The sequence below is a fragment of the Cynocephalus volans genome, chromosome 3, assembly GCF_027409185.1.
Source record: "Cynocephalus volans isolate mCynVol1 chromosome 3, mCynVol1.pri, whole genome shotgun sequence".
NCBI lineage: Eukaryota > Metazoa > Chordata > Mammalia > Dermoptera > Cynocephalidae > Cynocephalus > Cynocephalus volans.
In genome coordinates, this window is record NC_084462.1 from 3,479,097 (window position 1) to 3,495,176 (window position 16,080).

Consider the following 16,080-nt stretch of genomic DNA (forward strand, 5'->3'; position numbering starts at 1 on the left):
GATCTGAGGAAAGATGAAATAGGGACTTGAAGGAGGAGGGAGCTGGGTTTTACGAAGTGTCCCCGACCCCAGGTTCAGGGTGGGAAGAGCTGGGGACGCCTAAGGTTAGAGGGGGTAGGGGCCGGCCGCAATAACAAAGGCCTCTCCCTCGGACGAGCAACCCCCCCTCGGCCCCGCCTTCCCGGCCCCCCGCCTCCCCTGATTGGCCGGTCTCCCTGCCCGTCAGCGCCACCCCCCTCCCCGAGTCTGCAGCAGCTCCGGCAGCCTCGTCGCGCCCCCCCAGCCCCCTCCCCCCGCCCCCGCCGCCCCCCGGGCCGGTGCAGCCGCAGGCGGGGTCCCCCTCCCCCTCCCCCCTCTCCCCCCAGGCCTCGCGCGCCCCGGACCGGGCCCCCCCTTTCCCCTCCCCCTCCGCGCTGCTGCTGCCGCGATGCCCCCCCCTGCGCCCGGGGCCCGGCTCCGGCTTCTCGCCGCCGCCGCCCTGGCCGGTCTGGCCGTCATCAGCCGAGGTACCGCAGCGCTGGGGACTGGGGCCTCGGCCGGGACTCCAGGGTCCCGGGCGGGGAACTGGGAGTAGGGGTGGGGGGCTGCATCCAGGGCGGGGAAGGGGACGCCCCGAGACGCGGAGGTCTGGGCCCGGGGCCGGGGGCTGCGTCCTTCGGCCGGGAAGGGGGTCCTTGGATGTCCGCATCCGTGCCTGGGGCCAGGGGTCAGCGTCCCAAGCCGGAGCCTGGGCCTAGGGGCGGGGGTCTGCTTCTCCCGGCGTGCGAGAGGGTCGCGGACACCTGGTCCCGGCCTGGGGCGGGAGTCTGCAGCTCAGGATCAGGGAGGGGGGCTCAGACACTGAAGTAGGGTCCCTGGGCAGGATCTCTAAACAGAGTTGAGGTGAGGGACGGAAAATGATGCCCCGTCAGGGGTCTTTGTCGTCTCTGCGTGGAGAGGGTCCCTGAGGAGGTGCTTGCCTGGGGGCTGGGGTATGAGACTCTGGGCAGAGGTGGGGGGATGAATGTCTTCCCAGGGTCAGTAAGAAAGGGGGACAAGGGTGTCCACAGACCCAGGTCGCAGGACCAGGAAAAGAGGGAAAGGGGCTGAAATTCTCCAGCTAGGTCATCTAGGTTGAGAGAAAGCGTTGGTATTTGGGGGTTGTAGTTATGTGGGGGAATGAAGCTGAGGATCCAGGAAGTTGGGGTGCTGGGCTGGGGACTCAGATTTGGGCAGCTCTGATTGAATACCTGGGTTCCTGGGGCTGGACAGAGGAGGAGAGATGGGTGGATGAAGGATGGGGGACACTGGAAGAGGGGGGAAGGGAAGGATTATTGCAGGGTCAGAGGGTTAATGTCAGCTCTCCCAGTGGGGGAGGGAGCCTGAGGGCAAGGTCTGTGGGGCAGGGAGGGGAGTCTCTGCATGGAGGCTGTGTAGCTGGACCTTGAGTCTCCCCAGCAAGGCCTGTCAGGGAGGGGTGGTCGAGGAGATGCCCCCTCAGGAAAGGGAGGGGAGAGCAAGAAGGCTGGAGGCTGGCGGGGTGGGTGTTCAGGGAACGAGTTAATTCAGTGTTTCTGGAGCATTCCCCCGAGCCATACCCTGAACCAAGAATCACATAGTCAGGGACACACAATCGGGGACAACCAAGAGCCCCAACAGAGAGACCCCAACAGTCTCAGGGAGGCAGCCACTCTTGGCCTCCCACCTCCACAGACCGAGTCACTCAGCCACAGAAAAACTGTCACAGTGTCCCACCCGAAGCTGTACGTGCAACACCCACAGTCACAACCACAGCCCCGTCTACCCAGGACGCCCACGTCCCCCACACTGGAGAATGAAGCAGGCCTGGGCCAGAGTGGGCCGGAGCATCAGTCACTTGCTGGTGCAAACCTGCTGAGTGCTTTCCCCCTGTAAATGGTCTGAATCTCTTGTCTGACTTTCTGACCACCAGTCTCTCTCTCTCTCTTTCTCTCTTTGTCACTCATCTCTTTAGGTCTCTGTGTCTCGGCCATTTCCAGAGACTCCTGGGCCGTGCTGTCTCTGTTATTCGCTGGTGACATTTCATCTGTCTGTCTCTGGGTCTTTGTCTCTCCATCCCTGCTGGTCTCAGTTTGACATCTGTCTCTCCCTGCCACTCAAACTATTCCCTGTTGTCACCCCACGTGAGTCTCTCATCGCTTGCTAGCTCCCTCACTCGTGCCTTAATCCTAATTCACTTCTGTTTCCTTCCTCCTTTCTCACTCACTGGCCACCTCTTATTTCTCTCCTTGTCCTTGCCTCTTACCTTCCTCCTCCCCCTGTTCCCTCCCTCTCTTTGTACCCTTTGTGACCTCTCTCCCACTTCCTCCCTCCCTCCCCTCTCTCTCCTTCCTTCTCTTTCCCCCTTTCCTTTCAAGGTAACTTCCTACTTTCCGCTTTCACTCTTCAGGACCCCAGAAATCATTATTGTACACACTCCTGAAGTGAAGCTATAGCAAAGTCTCGAGGTGGCCTGTGACCTTGGTCAAGTCCTCTCCCACCTCTGGTCTTAGGTTTCCTACCTGAGAACTGAGAGCAAGAGGGGATGGGGTTGGGGTGAGCCAAGACAGAAGTAGATGCCAGAAAGACAACTCATCCACCACCCACTGACAGTTTGAGCTGTCTGGAAAAAAGCCCACAGCAAGATATGCCAAACAGCATCTTCTCTCTTCTCTTTTATTCGTGTTTTCCTACTAGAAGAGGAATGCATGCAGGAGAAACAATCCACCTCCCAATTGGTACAAGAACAAACCCCAAAAAGCCCACATGCCCGTGCCCCTGACCCTCCCCCACCCTGACCTCCCTCACACCCACTTTCTACACTCTCTAGAGAGAACCTGGAATCAACAGCTGGAGTGCATCCTTCCAAAGCTTTCTCTAACTTGCACAAACTCAGACAGGACACACAGAGGTCAATACATGTAAAGGATTTGTTGCTCGGTTGATGTTTTTCCTAAAATAAAAACAAAATAAGCCCATTTCTCTACACCTGACTTCCCCCCACCTGATGACACCTCCCTGGCATCCATAAATATTAATCTGTCTTTAATTTTTTTCTAGGTATTTTTATGCCAACACACACACACACACACACACACACACACACACACACACACACACACACTCATACTTACATATTCACTTACAAAAGTAGCTAAGTTGCATTTTAAAACCATTCAGCAAAATCAATTGGCAGTTTCAGCTGCAGCAAGTGAGATGGGCGGTTCCTTTGCTCCTTGGGTAACTGTTAGGGCAGTGGTGGGCAGGAGTGGGTGGGCAAGCCCAGGCCTTGGTGCTGCCCCAGAACAGCTTGCAACAGGACCTCTGAGCTCCTGGTTTGTCTGGGTTGTGGGATCTGCTACACTGGTTCATTTAGCAAATGTTTATTGAGCACATCGTTGCTGTTCTAGGCACTGGGGATATACAAGGGGTCTTCAAAAAGTACATGGAAAGATTCATATCATCTTTTAATTCTATTACATGAAATTTTAAAAGAAACCTTGTATATATATACACATATGGCACTGATCAAACCAGATGAAGTCACTGTCCTCATGGAGCTTATATTGTCATGGGACAGAGAGAGATCAAAAACCAAAACCTAACAAACAAACAAGTAAATAGATAATTTCAGAGAGTAACAAGTAATGTAAAGAAAATAAGAGTGACTTGGGGCATGAGTTGGCCGTTTGAGCTCAGGTGGTCGAGGAAGGCATTTCTGAGCAAGTGAGAGTAGTGTCAAGACCTGAAGGAAGAGAAGTCAACCTTTAAAAGATCCCAGGGGAACAGCAGGGGCAAAGGCTGTAAGGTGGGAACCTGCAGAAAGGAGGCGCCAACATGCAGCATCTAGTTCCAGGGCTCTTGCTAGGTGTCTAGACTTCCTGGGTGTCTGAGGTCAGCAAAGAAGAGGGGGAGTCGGGGGCTCCTCTGTGCCAGCTGTGCCAGGCCCAGCGTCTTCTCACAGCTCTTCCCTGCAGAGCAGCATTCCCCCTCCTCCCTGCCCAAGTCTCCTCCCCATCCCTCCCCTGGTCTAGCCACACTTCGACCACTAACTCCCTGAGTGACCGGCACAAGCTCACACACATTGCCTTGGCCCCAGGCCTCCACCTGTGGTTTCTAGGACTGTGGAATCAGCGCATCTCCCCGGTTGGAGGATCCCAGCTTTGCCTAACTTCCACTCTTACCTCAAACTCAAGGTCACTCAGTGCGTTAGAAATCTTTCTTAAGGGAACTCACCTACCTGCAACCTTCATTCCTTGATTTATCAAACAGGTAGAGGCCTGCTAGTCGGGACTATAAATCCCACTCGGGCCAGGACGGACTGGTGCCTGCCCTGTAATAATCCTAACAGCCAACTCTGGGACAGCTGTTTGCAAGCACTCAACTAGCAGGCGCTGTTCTAAACCCTTTACTTGGATTACTCCTTTTAATCCTCCCCACGACCTGATGAGGGAGGCACGATTCTTATCCCCATTTACAGGTAAGGAAACTGAGTCCCAGAGAGGTGAAGTAACTTGTGCAACAGCTCAGAGTCAGGCTTTGAACCCAGGCAGCCTGACAACCCCACCCCGTTCTCTCGGCCCCTGCTTACTCTGGGCTGGTGTTATCAGAGCAGATGCTCATGGGGCAACTGTATGGGAGTCATTGACTCCGAGGAACCTACAACCCAGATGTGGTCCTGCCCTTCCCTCATCTTTGAGCCTAGCATTTAGGGAGACCAACGCCAAACCAGGGATAGCAATAGATGTTTCTTAAAGAAGAAGGTGCTGTTAGGAACAGCTAGCATTTATTGGGCCCTTTCTGCATGCCAAGTGCTGAGCTAAACATGTTGCTTCCATGTTCTCGTGGAATCCCTCACAAAAACCCTCCCAGGGAAGAACTCTTATTTTTCACTGTTTACAGGCGGGGAAACTGAGGCTCAGACTGGCCAGGGAGTGTCACCCAGCCAGGAAATGGTGGGACAGACATTAGATCTCCCAACCCAGGCTCCTCAGTGCTTTGTTATCTGGTCTCCGGAGACCATTCATTCCTTCTCCAAACTCTTTTGGGTTCTGACTTATGCTCAGCTCTGGAGGACACAGCCAAGATTCAGACCCTTAGGGAACTCCTGGTCAGGTGAGGGAGGCATCATGGACACAGTCTCACCTGAGTCAAATGGTGTCCAGAAGAGGGTGAGGTGCCTTGAACAGTTAAGGGAAATCCTTCTGGAGGAAGGGGCATTCGCATTGGGGTCTTGAAGAATGAGTAGGAGTTTAAGAGTTGGAGAAGAGTGTCACAGACATCCACTTATATTTATTCATTCAATAAACACTTCCCAAAGCCTTCAGTGGGCCAGGCCCTGTGCTGGGGGATGCTGGGGACACAGACCTGAGTCAGAACCAGGCTGTGCCATCAAGAAAGTTCTGGTCTGATGGGGAAGACACATGGATGGTCACCAGAGTATAATTCTGAGCATTAATGGGGATAGTCCAGGCACTGCAGAAACATAGTCCAGGCCTGGAGGAGGCAGGGAGAACTTTGCTGAGTTGAGTCCGAGTGTACCAAGCAGAATTTCTGCAGAGTGGAACTCATGTGCTCCTCATAGAACATCTGTGGAAGCCTCCTGTGGGCCAGGCCCTGAGCTAGGTAATGCTGGGGCCCTGGAGGTGGGTTAGATCCAGGCACTGCCCTGAAGGAGCTCCCATCAGTGAGGGAAGGCATTCACAGACACAGTCCAGGGTGATTGGGGCTGCGACAGAGGGTGAGTCCAGGCCCAGGGACAGAATGGGCCATGAACTCTAAGAAAGTCAGCCTTGACCAAATGAATGGCTAACCTGATCCCCACCCTCACTTATTGAAGCCCAGAGAGGGGCAGAGACCTGCCCAAGGACACACAACATGGAGGGGGCCTCCTCGTACTGGAGTCTGGGGGTTTTGTGAGACAGATATACAGACCCATGACATCCACATTCTACACACAGACCAAGAATCAAAGGCCTTCCTGAGGGACGGATTTGTTCGAAACATGTCTCCTGGGACTGCCCACTAGCCAGGCCCCAAAACAGATGGGGAGGCAAACAACTCTGATCCATGGTGCATGTGATCTGAGCCCTGGGAGCAGGGCTCATGTGGGAGATCAGAAAAGGCCTCCTGGGGGGCCCCACTCATGCTAGGTCCTTGGAGCAGGAGAAGGGTTTTGATGGGGCAGAGGATTGGGCAGAAGAGGGAAATGCAGAGCTGGACCCCACACCTACCAGGGGACTCGAGGCAAGAGAGTGAAACCAGAGCCTCAGACAGATGGACAGATGCCAGGCTGAGAGCCTGGGGCGTGGTCCTGGGGGTAGTGGGGAGCTACAGAAAGGGTGGAGTCAGCTCTGAGTGTTGGAAAGATCCCTCTGGCAAGGGGTGTGTATGTTTGTCTTTGTTTCTGTCTGCTGGGACATGTGGTTAAGGTTTTGCCTGCCTCTGCAGAGTCCACTCCCTACTCCAGGGCACTGGTTTGTGGTTCCTGCTTATGGGGTGATATCTGGTTTAAGTCACAGGCTGAGTCCAGGATCCCTGGGCTCCCTGAACTGGGCTCCCTGAACTGTAAGGGGGCACCTTGGACAGCTCCCTCCTCCCCCTCTTTAGCCATCGGCCTTTGTTCCTTTAAGGCAGTGGCTCTCATTAGGGCAGTGGAGGTGTGACTTTACCCTGTAAGAGGGCGTCTGGAAATGTCTGGAGGCATTTCTGGTTGTCACCACTGTGGGTTGGGGAGAGCTATTGGCATCAAGTGGGTCCAGAACAGGGGCCCTGCAGAACATCCTAGAGTGCACAGGACAGTCTGGCCCCAAATGTCAGCAGTGCTGTGGTTTGGGAACCTTGGCCTAGGATGTGTCACCAGGAGTATGAGAAGCCCTGTGTGGTGTGTGTGTGTGTTGGGTGAGGGGGGACGGTGTCTGTCTTGGCCAGACTAGGAAGGGATCTATTTTTATTTTTTTCCACCTCCAAACTTGGACAGACTAGGAAGGGATCTTAGTGTGCACATGTGACTCCATTTTATGGGACTGAATGTAGCACTACCCATGACTGCCTTGTGGTCCAGGTGTATCTTTTTGCATGTGACTTTCTGACTCCCCATGTGTGTGTGCATGCACATGTGATCCGATAGTAGGTGACAGCATAACTTTTTGCACCTGATTCTCAGCCCAGGGTGGCCCCTTTGTGTTTGAGGGGATGTAACTGAGCAGCTGTCCCCTTGCACAGGCTGTGGCTTTGTGCAGGTCTGATCCAGGACCTTCCAAAGTGGGGGTGGGGGGGGTGGAGGGTTAGAGAGCGTGTTCCTAGACTGGTAATGTCAGTGGGACTGATTAGGCCAGTGTGTGTGTGTGTGACGTCCCCTCTAAGTACAGCTGTAACTGGCCATGTGTAGACTTTGCAGTTGTGTGTGGGAGGCTGTTGTTTGTAGAACCATGTGGGAACCAGTTGTATTTGATGGGGTGACTTGGTGTGTGCAACTGTTGCTTGGTTTGGGGTTGTCCCTTTGTGGCTGAACATGACCATATGACTGCTCCTGGGACAGAGCTGTCTTTTCTAAATGACCTTCTGCTGGGTGTGTGTTCGGGGCTGTGTGTGCACCTGTCCTTCTGAGCATGCTGATAGCCGTGCATGTGGCTGAGAAGCTGGGACTATTTCCTAGCCTGTTGCTGGTTCTGTGTCTTTCTTGGACCCTGCTGACGCGCGCGCGCGCGCGTGTGTGTGTGTGTGTGTGTGTGTGTGTGTTTGCATCTGTCCCTGGCCCTCCCATTGTTAACAGGGCTGTACATGGCAGTGTCCACTGTGCATAGATTGGGGATAGTGAGCCCCCTCCCTCCACCCTGAGCTCTTCGAAATCCATCAGTGACCCTGGCCTGAGTGAGCCTAGGATGAAGGGCTGCAGAGCCAAGCTCCAAACCCCAGGACCTGACCAGCCACCACAACTGGCTCTGTCTGGCCCCATCCTGAGGGGCTACTGATGGAGAGGACCCCTGGGAGTCCTTGGGGCAGCATGGGCAATTAATTCATTAGATTAATTAGCTCCTCATCCTGGGCTAGGGGCAGGGCAACCCGCACAGGGCCCTCCCGCTCCAGGCATCCAAGGTCATCCCATTGGCCTCTCTCCCTCTCTGCCTGAGGCTGGCTCCCCCACCTCTGCATGCCCAGTCCCCACTCCCTGGCCTGGGTCCAGCCTGCTGGCTGCAGTCCACAGAGAGATGAATGGTGGGGGTAATGGGGCCTGCGTGCCATGCTGGAGTGTGCAGGTAGGCCTGAGCAGGTGCCTGCAAGTGTGCCCCGGTGAGCAGGATGCACAGATGTGTCCTTGTGGATGTGTGTCTGCCAAGGTCTGCCATATGTTCATTATGTATGTAAACATGTGCATCTGTCTGTATGTATACATGCTATATACTCATGATTCTGTGCACATATATGTGTGTCTGTACCATGTACCTATGAATATGTATGCGTACTTGTGTATTTGTGTGTAGACATGTATCTGTGCATATGTGTGTGTGTGTACACAAGTACTTGTGTGGATATATCTGTACGTGTCTGTGCATATATAGTGTATCTATACGTATGTATGTGTATATGTGTGCATTGTGCATATCTGTGCATATGTACATGTATCTATGTAATTGTGAATCTGTGCCTATTGATATGTGTGCCTCTGAACACTATATGTCTGTGTGTTCTGTGTACACATATATCTGTGTATGTGTGTGTGTCTGTGTACATCTGCATATGTATATGTTATGTGTATGTGTCTATGTGTGTCTGTGTACATATGTCTGAGTATGTATTGTGTGTGCACGTCTGTATGTGTGCACACGTGTCAGTGTGTATCTGTGTGTCTGTGTCCATGTGTCTGTACATGCTGTGTGTACATGTGTCTGTGTGTGGCATCTGGGTGTATCTTCGTGTGTGTGTTTGTGTGCTGTGAAGGGGGTGTTGTCTCTGTGTCTCTGGAGGTGTGTAGGTTTGTGTGTCCATGTGAGCCTACCCATCCCAGCCTGTCTGTGAGTCAGTGTGGGCCCATGAGAAGGTACATGTTAATGTGTTCCTGCTTTGAGTGTGTCTGCTGTGTGTATATCTCTGAAAACATCAATGAATGTACATAGCAGTGGGTGCGGGAAATGTCTGTGTCTGCAGGGGTGTTTGCATGTGTGTGCACATGTGTACAGTCTCTGCCATGCTTGGGCCCTGCTCAAAATGCAGAAGCTGAGCTGCCCCCTCCCTTCTGCAGGGCTGCTGTCCCAGAGCCTCGAGTTCAACTCTCCTGCGGACAACTACACTGTGTGTGAAGGCGACAATGCCACCCTCAGGTACCTCCCGCACCGGGGACTCGGGAGATCTCACAGAGTTGTGCAATGCAGCCACTTCACCTTCCAGAGCCTCCCCTTCCTCGAGAGGGATGGGGGGCAGGAGGTGATCATGACTGCAGGGACAGACTGGCATGGGGAGGGCTTGGTGACACCTCCCCCCTCAGGAGCAAGGCTGTTAGGGGTGCTGACTCTGAGCCCAGCTCCACCCCTGGGCCTCAGTGTCCCCATCTACTAAAGATGTGGAGAGACAGTAACTACCACATGGACTGTTGTGAGGATTCACGAGTTTATATACACTTCGTGCTTAGAGAGAGTGGCACATTGTGACTTCTTAATAAAGGAGAGACTGGATGATTGTTTCCCCAGATTTCTGCCTCTCCTCACTCTGGGTCTGTATCTCTCTCTCTTTGGGCCTCTGTCTGCCTCTCTCTGGGTCTCTGTCCCTCTCTCTCTCTCTGGATTTCTGTCTCCTTCTCTCTGGATTTCTGCCTTCTCTCCTCTCTCTGGGTCGCTGTCTCCCTCTTTTTGGGTCTTTGGCACACAACAGTCACTCAATAACTATCAGCTATGATTCCATTGTGCACGTGGACTCACAACTTTCCCTCTTGGGAAAGGCTTGGTTTATTCACCTGTACAGTGGGCACAGTAACTTCTGTCCCATAGGACTGTGGCAGACCTGGAGATGTCGTGGGCCTTCCTCTCCTTCCTGCCCCCTTGATAGGGGAACCTGGATGGCCAGATTGGGGTGGGCAGAGAAAACCCTTTTTACCCTCGCCCTCCCTGGCAGCTGCTTCATTGACGAGCATGTGACCCGTGTGGCCTGGCTGAACCGCTCCAACATCCTGTATGCTGGCAATGACCGCTGGACCAGCGACCCGCGCGTGCGGCTGCTCATCAACACCCCTGAGGAGTTCTCCATCCTCATCACCCAGGTGGGGCTTGGCGATGAGGGCCTCTACACCTGCTCCTTCCAGACCCGCCACCAGCCGTACACCACTCAGGTCTACCTCATTGTCCATGGTGAGCCCTAGGCAGGGACCCTGGGTGGGTAGAGGGGATCAGAGCATGAGGGAGAGGGGACATGATGACAGACACATGGCAGGGAGTGTGCAGGGACTCCCATTAATGCATCCACACACTGTGTACATGCCAAATGCCTCCCGGGGATACATCTATGTGGAAGACAGACACAACCCTGCCCTCGTGGATTCAGCCAAGCAGAATGGGGACAGTCACACAGGCAGTGACCCTTCAGCATGACAGCTTCTACAGCAAGAGAGCTATGGAGCGAGGGGGTTCTTAGAGGAAGACCACGTGCATTTACTCAGCCCCGCTTATTGAGTTCCTACTGTGTGTAAGCTGTCCCTGCCTCTTTGGAGCTGATTTTCCAAGGAGAGGCTAAAAGAGGACTTCCCAGACATGATGTCTGAACTGAGACCTTTGGCTGGTCATAGAGCTAGTACCAGAAAAGAAACAGTGCTTGCAGAGGCCAGGGAATAAAATAAGCCAGGTGTGCAGAGGCAAGTCCCACGTGGATGGATGCGCCGGAATTCAGAGCAGGGGGGATGGGGCTGGAAAGCCACAGAGCTGGCAGGCGGCAGAGAGAGAGACAGGGGACGGAGCTCAAAATCCTGTCTCATCCAGCATCAGAAGTGGTCTGTGGGGAAGCCAGTACCCAGAGAGATGGGAACCCAGAGAGAGAGAGCCCAGTGGGGTTGAGCCAAGCTCCGATGCCAGAGCCAGACCGCCTGGGTTCCAACCTCGGTGCCATCATCCACTAGCTGAGGGACCTTAGCAAGCAGAGTGGCCTTGGACTCCTCTTCTGCAAAACAGGATGTGCTGTCATTCGTCAAATCCAACACATTGTCAGCCAGAAGGTCCACCTTTATTTTATGCCCTACTAGAAAAGAGAAAAAAAAACAAAACAAACAAAAAAACCCTACCAATTAAACCCTGGCATTCTGTATCACAAGTCCATCCGGAATGCAGAAATGTTCAAGTTGAAGAGGGAAAGAAAAAAAGCACAGATATATCTTACAATTGATGAAATATAGTAACCTCTACTCCAGACGGTGGAGATGAGGGTCTAGTAAGTAGAATTTTATAAAGCACTTAGCACAGAGTGTACCTCACAGTAAGTACCATAGGGGTATTTTAAAAAGAAATTAATTAAAAAAAATAATAATAATAAATAAAAATAGAGACACAGAAAGAGAAGAATTCAGACCAGAAGATAGAGAAACCAGGTTAGGATGAAGGTGAAGAGAAATACAGAAACTGAGAAGACCAGCAGTTAGACAAGGAGTCAGGCCCAGGCAGAGACTGCAGAGAAAAGGGCAAAAAGGCACGTGAGAAACGCAGAGATTCTTACGGAGAGAGTGAGTGTCAGCTGCACTCCCTGGTCTGAGGGAGGGGCTGGGGGCCTGGACTCCTGGGTCTGAGGGAGAATAGAGTGGGGCCCAACTCCTGGGAGTCCAAATCTAGCCTCTCACTAACTTCTCCTCCCGCCTGTAGTCCCTGCTCGTATAGTGAACATCTCCTCTCCAGTGACAGTGAATGAAGGGGGCAATGTGAACCTGCTTTGCCTGGCCGTGGGGCGGCCAGAGCCCACAGTCACCTGGAGGCAGCTCCGAGGTGAGGACCCCTTCCCCAGCCAAAAGCCCCTTTTCCCCATTCCATGGTCTGCACCCCTCCATTCTCCATATCCCTGTCTGGTTTCCCAGACTCCCCTTTCCCCTCACTTCTGATCCCCCAATCCTTCTGGCAATTTGATTTCCCTCTCTCACCCTGATCCCTGGTTATTTCACCACCAGACACCAGAGCCTGAGCACCTTGACCACTGACTTCTCACCTGCCCTGCAGGCCTGGGCCATTGCCTCCAAATCATCCATCAAACAGCAGCTTTCCCGATTTCCCCAACCCTAAAATCCCTGGTCTCTCCCCACACACTCACAGGATTCCCCTGGACTCAGATCCCCTAACATTAGATGCCCTAAGCTGGGCTACAGCCAGGGCCCTGGCCACATTCCTATTTCCTAGTCACACCCCTACCTCTCTTCTGCTGGATGCTGTAACCCAGCAGGTCTCAGAGTGTAAGCAGCACCAACAACACCTAAGAACTTGCCAGAAATGCACATTCTCAGGCCCCAGCCCAGACCTGCCAAACTAGAAGCTCCCTGCACCCCCCGCTCTACAATCTTTTTAAACAAGCCCTCCATGTGATTCCGGTGATCAAGTTGAGAACCACTGCTCAAAGCTGCCCCAAACATAGGGCCAAGATGCCTGAACATGTCAGTCCAGGGCCTGGACATCCCCCACTAGCCCTTTTTCCTGAATCTCCACTACCCAGATCCCAGATCCCTCTATCCTCACTCACTGGATCTTTGGAGACCCATGATGCCAATCACTAGGTTCTATTCCCTGAGTACCCTGAGACTCCTTCTGGAGTCTCATATCCCTGGATCCTACCCCACTGGGTCATCTGATCCCCTGAACCTAGTCTTGAGATCCTGGATCCCTGGATGCCCTAAGCCCCAGAGCTCTTCTGAAATCAATAATCTGTCAAAAGACCTCACATATCTGGATTGCTTATCCCAGTCACCAGATCCTGATTCCCTGGACCCCAAGAGCTAGATTCCAGAACTCTGGACAGCCCCCACCCCCAACTGGGTCTGTATTTCCTGGATCACTCTGAAACGCAAGATCTGAGATCCTGGGATCCTCCTCCCCACTGGGTCCTCTGAGCGCTGGGATCTGTGTCTGGATCTTCTGAACCCCCAAATTCTAGGACCATCCCCACTGGGTTCCAGCTACCAAACACTGGATCCTCTCTCCTCCCCCCACCCCCAGCAGCAGATCCCCCAGTCCCCTCCCCGCTCCTATCGATCCAGGCACTCCAGGCCTTGCGTGCCCACCCCGCTGATGTGTGTCCGTGTTGTGCCCGTGTTGTCCCGTGTTAAGTGTTTGTGTCCGGCCCCGCCCCCGCCCCTCCCTCCCCCCACAGATGGCTTCACCTCCGAGGGCGAGATCCTTGAGATTTCCGACATCCAGCGGGGCCAGGCCGGGGAATACGAGTGCGTGACACACAACGGGGTTAACTCAGCGCCCGACAGCCGCCGCGTGCTGGTCACAGTCAACTGTGAGCCCCTCTGGCACTGGGCACGAAAGGGGGGCGGACCCTGGGGAGGAGTGGTCCGATGGCGCAGAAAGCCGGGCCGGGACTCTCTCTGGTCTGAGGGAGGAGGAGGCTGGGGACGGGACCCTTAATTCCGCACATGGTTAGGAGAACTCACCGACCCACGCCCCTCGCCAGATCCTCCGACCATCACGGACGTGACCAGCGCCCGCACGGCTCTGGGCCGGGCCGCCCTTCTGCGCTGCGAAGCCATGGCGGTGCCCCCTGCGGATTTCCAGTGGTACAAGGACGACAGACTGTGAGGACATCACCCGGGCGGGCCGGGTCATAGGGACAGAGGAGGGAGAGAGGCCCTCGGTCCCGTGGATTGCCGGGCGGGGGGCGGCGGAAGGGAGCAGAGCCCCGGGTCCCGAGAACTGGAGAGGCCCAGCTTCTAGGTGATGGGGTCTCCTCTGCCCCCGGGAGACAGAGCTGGGTCCCAGGTGACGAGTACTGGGGCACGGCCTCAGGGAGGTCTGGGGCCGGCGGCCGACGCTGAGCATCTGGCGGGCCCGGGTTACAGGACCACTGGGGCGGGGTCCGGCAAGCTTGAACGCCCCTAGGGACTGCGGGCGCACGCCAGGCCAGTCCAGTGTCCCTGAGGGGCCAGAGAGAGACGGGGGTGGGGGACGGAGGACGGCGGTGGGAGGGACCGGGATCCAGGAGGAGCTAGAACCCGAGGCGAGGCGTCACTGGGAAGCGGGCAGAGTGCTGTGAGAGTCGGGCGGCCGGCTCCGCGGATCTGACCCGGATCCCCTGCAGGCTGAGCAGCGGCACCGCCGAGGGCCTGAAGGTACAGACAGAACGCACCCGCTCCATGCTCCTCTTCGCCAACGTGAGCGCCCGCCATTATGGGAACTACACGTGTCGCGCCGCCAACCGGCTCGGAGCATCCAGCGCCTCCATGCGGCTCCTGCGTGCGTCTTCCGGCGGCGGGACGGAGGGACGGGCGCGGCGCGCGGGAAAGGACGGGGCCAGGGAGGTGGAGACGCGGGGCCGCCCTCCAGGCTGTCTCTGATTTTAGGAAAGAGACGGACGCTGAGACTGAGCAAGACACCAATCCATAAAAACGATATTCATTGAGTGTCCACTAAGGGCAGGGCATTGGGGACACGGGGGCACAAAAGAGACAATGTTTGGGGACTCGCAGAGCTTTTGGTCTAGTTGTAGTAAAAAGCAATAAACGTGTAGACACATAGATAAAATATGTAAGCAAACACATACATATATAAACAAAAAATCTTAGGTGTTGATAATAAAAATAAACAAAGTTAATTTTATTTATAATAAAATAAAAATAAATAATAGAGTGGATAGGGTTGGTAGCTACTTGATAAGCTCATTGGAGAAAGCTTCCTGGAGGAGATAACATTTAAACTGAGACCTGAATGGTAAGAAGTCAGCCTTGCCAAGATCTGCAAGAAAAGCTTTGCAGGCAGAGGGAACAGTGTCTGCAAAGCACGGCAAGAAGGCTAGCGTGATCAGAGCAGAGCGATAATGTGGAACCTAAGCTTAAAGAGGAAGGTAGAGGCCAGAGTCTCACAGGCCATGGTAAGGAGTTTGGATTTTATTCTACTGCAGGGTGAGGCCGCTGGAGGCTATTAAGCAGGGAGTGACATGTGTTTGATGCTTCTAAAGAGAATCACTCTGACTGCTATTTGAGGAATGGGCTTGGAGGGGTAGGGGCAAGAAGGGGACAGGAAGAGGGAGGCTGCTGTAATAATCCAGGTCAGGATGGCACGCAGTCTCTATCTGGGGACGTCTTGGTGGTGGAGCCCATAGGGCTATGTTGTTGGATGGATGTGGAAGGGTGAGGGAAGAGGGAAGTTGAGTCAAAAGTGATTCTGCGGTTTAGGCTCGAGCAGCCACGTGGAAGGGGATGTACTATTGAAGTAATGAAAAGGAGAAATATTGTGGGGGCGGGCAGGGTGGGGAATGATAGCCACTATTGGGAAGAAAAGTCCAGAGAGCAGTTTTGGACATGAGTGCTGACTGTAGGATGACTGGTGGAAATGCTGGATAGACAGAATCTGTAAGACAGAAAGACAGACACTTAAGAGTCCCAGGCTAAGATGTGAAAAAGAAATAGAGAGGATGCTAAGACTCAAAACAGTCAGAAAAGCAGGCACTTGGAGTGCAAGACCCAGAAAAGCTCCTGGGGAGGAAGGCTCAAAAAAGACAGGACACCTGGGACAGACACACATGGGGTCTTCCCCTCCCAGGCCTCCTTCCCTGACCCTTTCTTTTCCCCTAGGTCCAGGATCACTGGAGAACTCAGCCCCAAGGCCCCCGGGGCCTCTGACCCTCCTCTCTGCCCTGGGCTGGCTGTGGTGGAGAATGTAGGCAGCTCGCCTCCCCCTGCCGGGGGCCTCAGGCCAAGAGCAAGAGAAAAAGGGGAGCAAGTGCTATGGGTCTTGAGGGGGCAGAAGAGCTCTCGGCCACCAAGGAAGAAGAGAGGAAGAGGAGGAGGAGAAGGAGGAAGAAGAAAGATCTTCAGAGAACCCATCACTGTGAGGGATAACGCAAAATTATGCATCTTTCTACAGCCATTCTCGCCACCCGTTCACGTTTCCGATTGTGACCCACCCC

At 54.3% G+C, this 16,080-nt stretch overlaps 1 protein-coding gene across 1 annotated transcript; it reads left to right on the forward strand.

Annotated features, from left to right (window-relative positions):
• The first annotated feature begins 427 nt into the window (after positions 1–427).
• On the forward strand, positions 428–15,834 carry IGLON5 (IgLON family member 5). Its single transcript, XM_063092232.1, has 8 exons — positions 428–506; positions 9,239–9,317; positions 10,105–10,337; positions 11,832–11,951; positions 13,321–13,455; positions 13,630–13,750; positions 14,254–14,408; positions 15,746–15,834. The coding sequence occupies exons 1-8, from the start codon at positions 428–430 to the stop codon at positions 15,832–15,834; spliced, it is 1,011 nt and encodes a 336-aa protein (XP_062948302.1).
• Positions 15,835–16,080: the final 246 nt, after the last annotated feature.

What these genes read in the sequence shown, in the direction of transcription:
- IGLON5 (XM_063092232.1), top strand. Translation starts at nt 428, where the DNA reads ATGCCCCCCCCTGCGCCCGGGGCCCGGCTCCGGCTTCTCGCCGCCGCC. An exon ending in CGTGCTGGTCACAGTCAACT is followed by an intron (nt 13,456 to 13,629) that starts GTGAGCCCCTCT and finishes GCCCCTCGCCAG; the next exon opens with ATCCTCCGACCATCACGGAC. An exon ending in TGGTACAAGGACGACAGACT is followed by an intron (nt 13,751 to 14,253) that starts GTGAGGACATCA and finishes GATCCCCTGCAG; the next exon opens with GCTGAGCAGCGGCACCGCCG.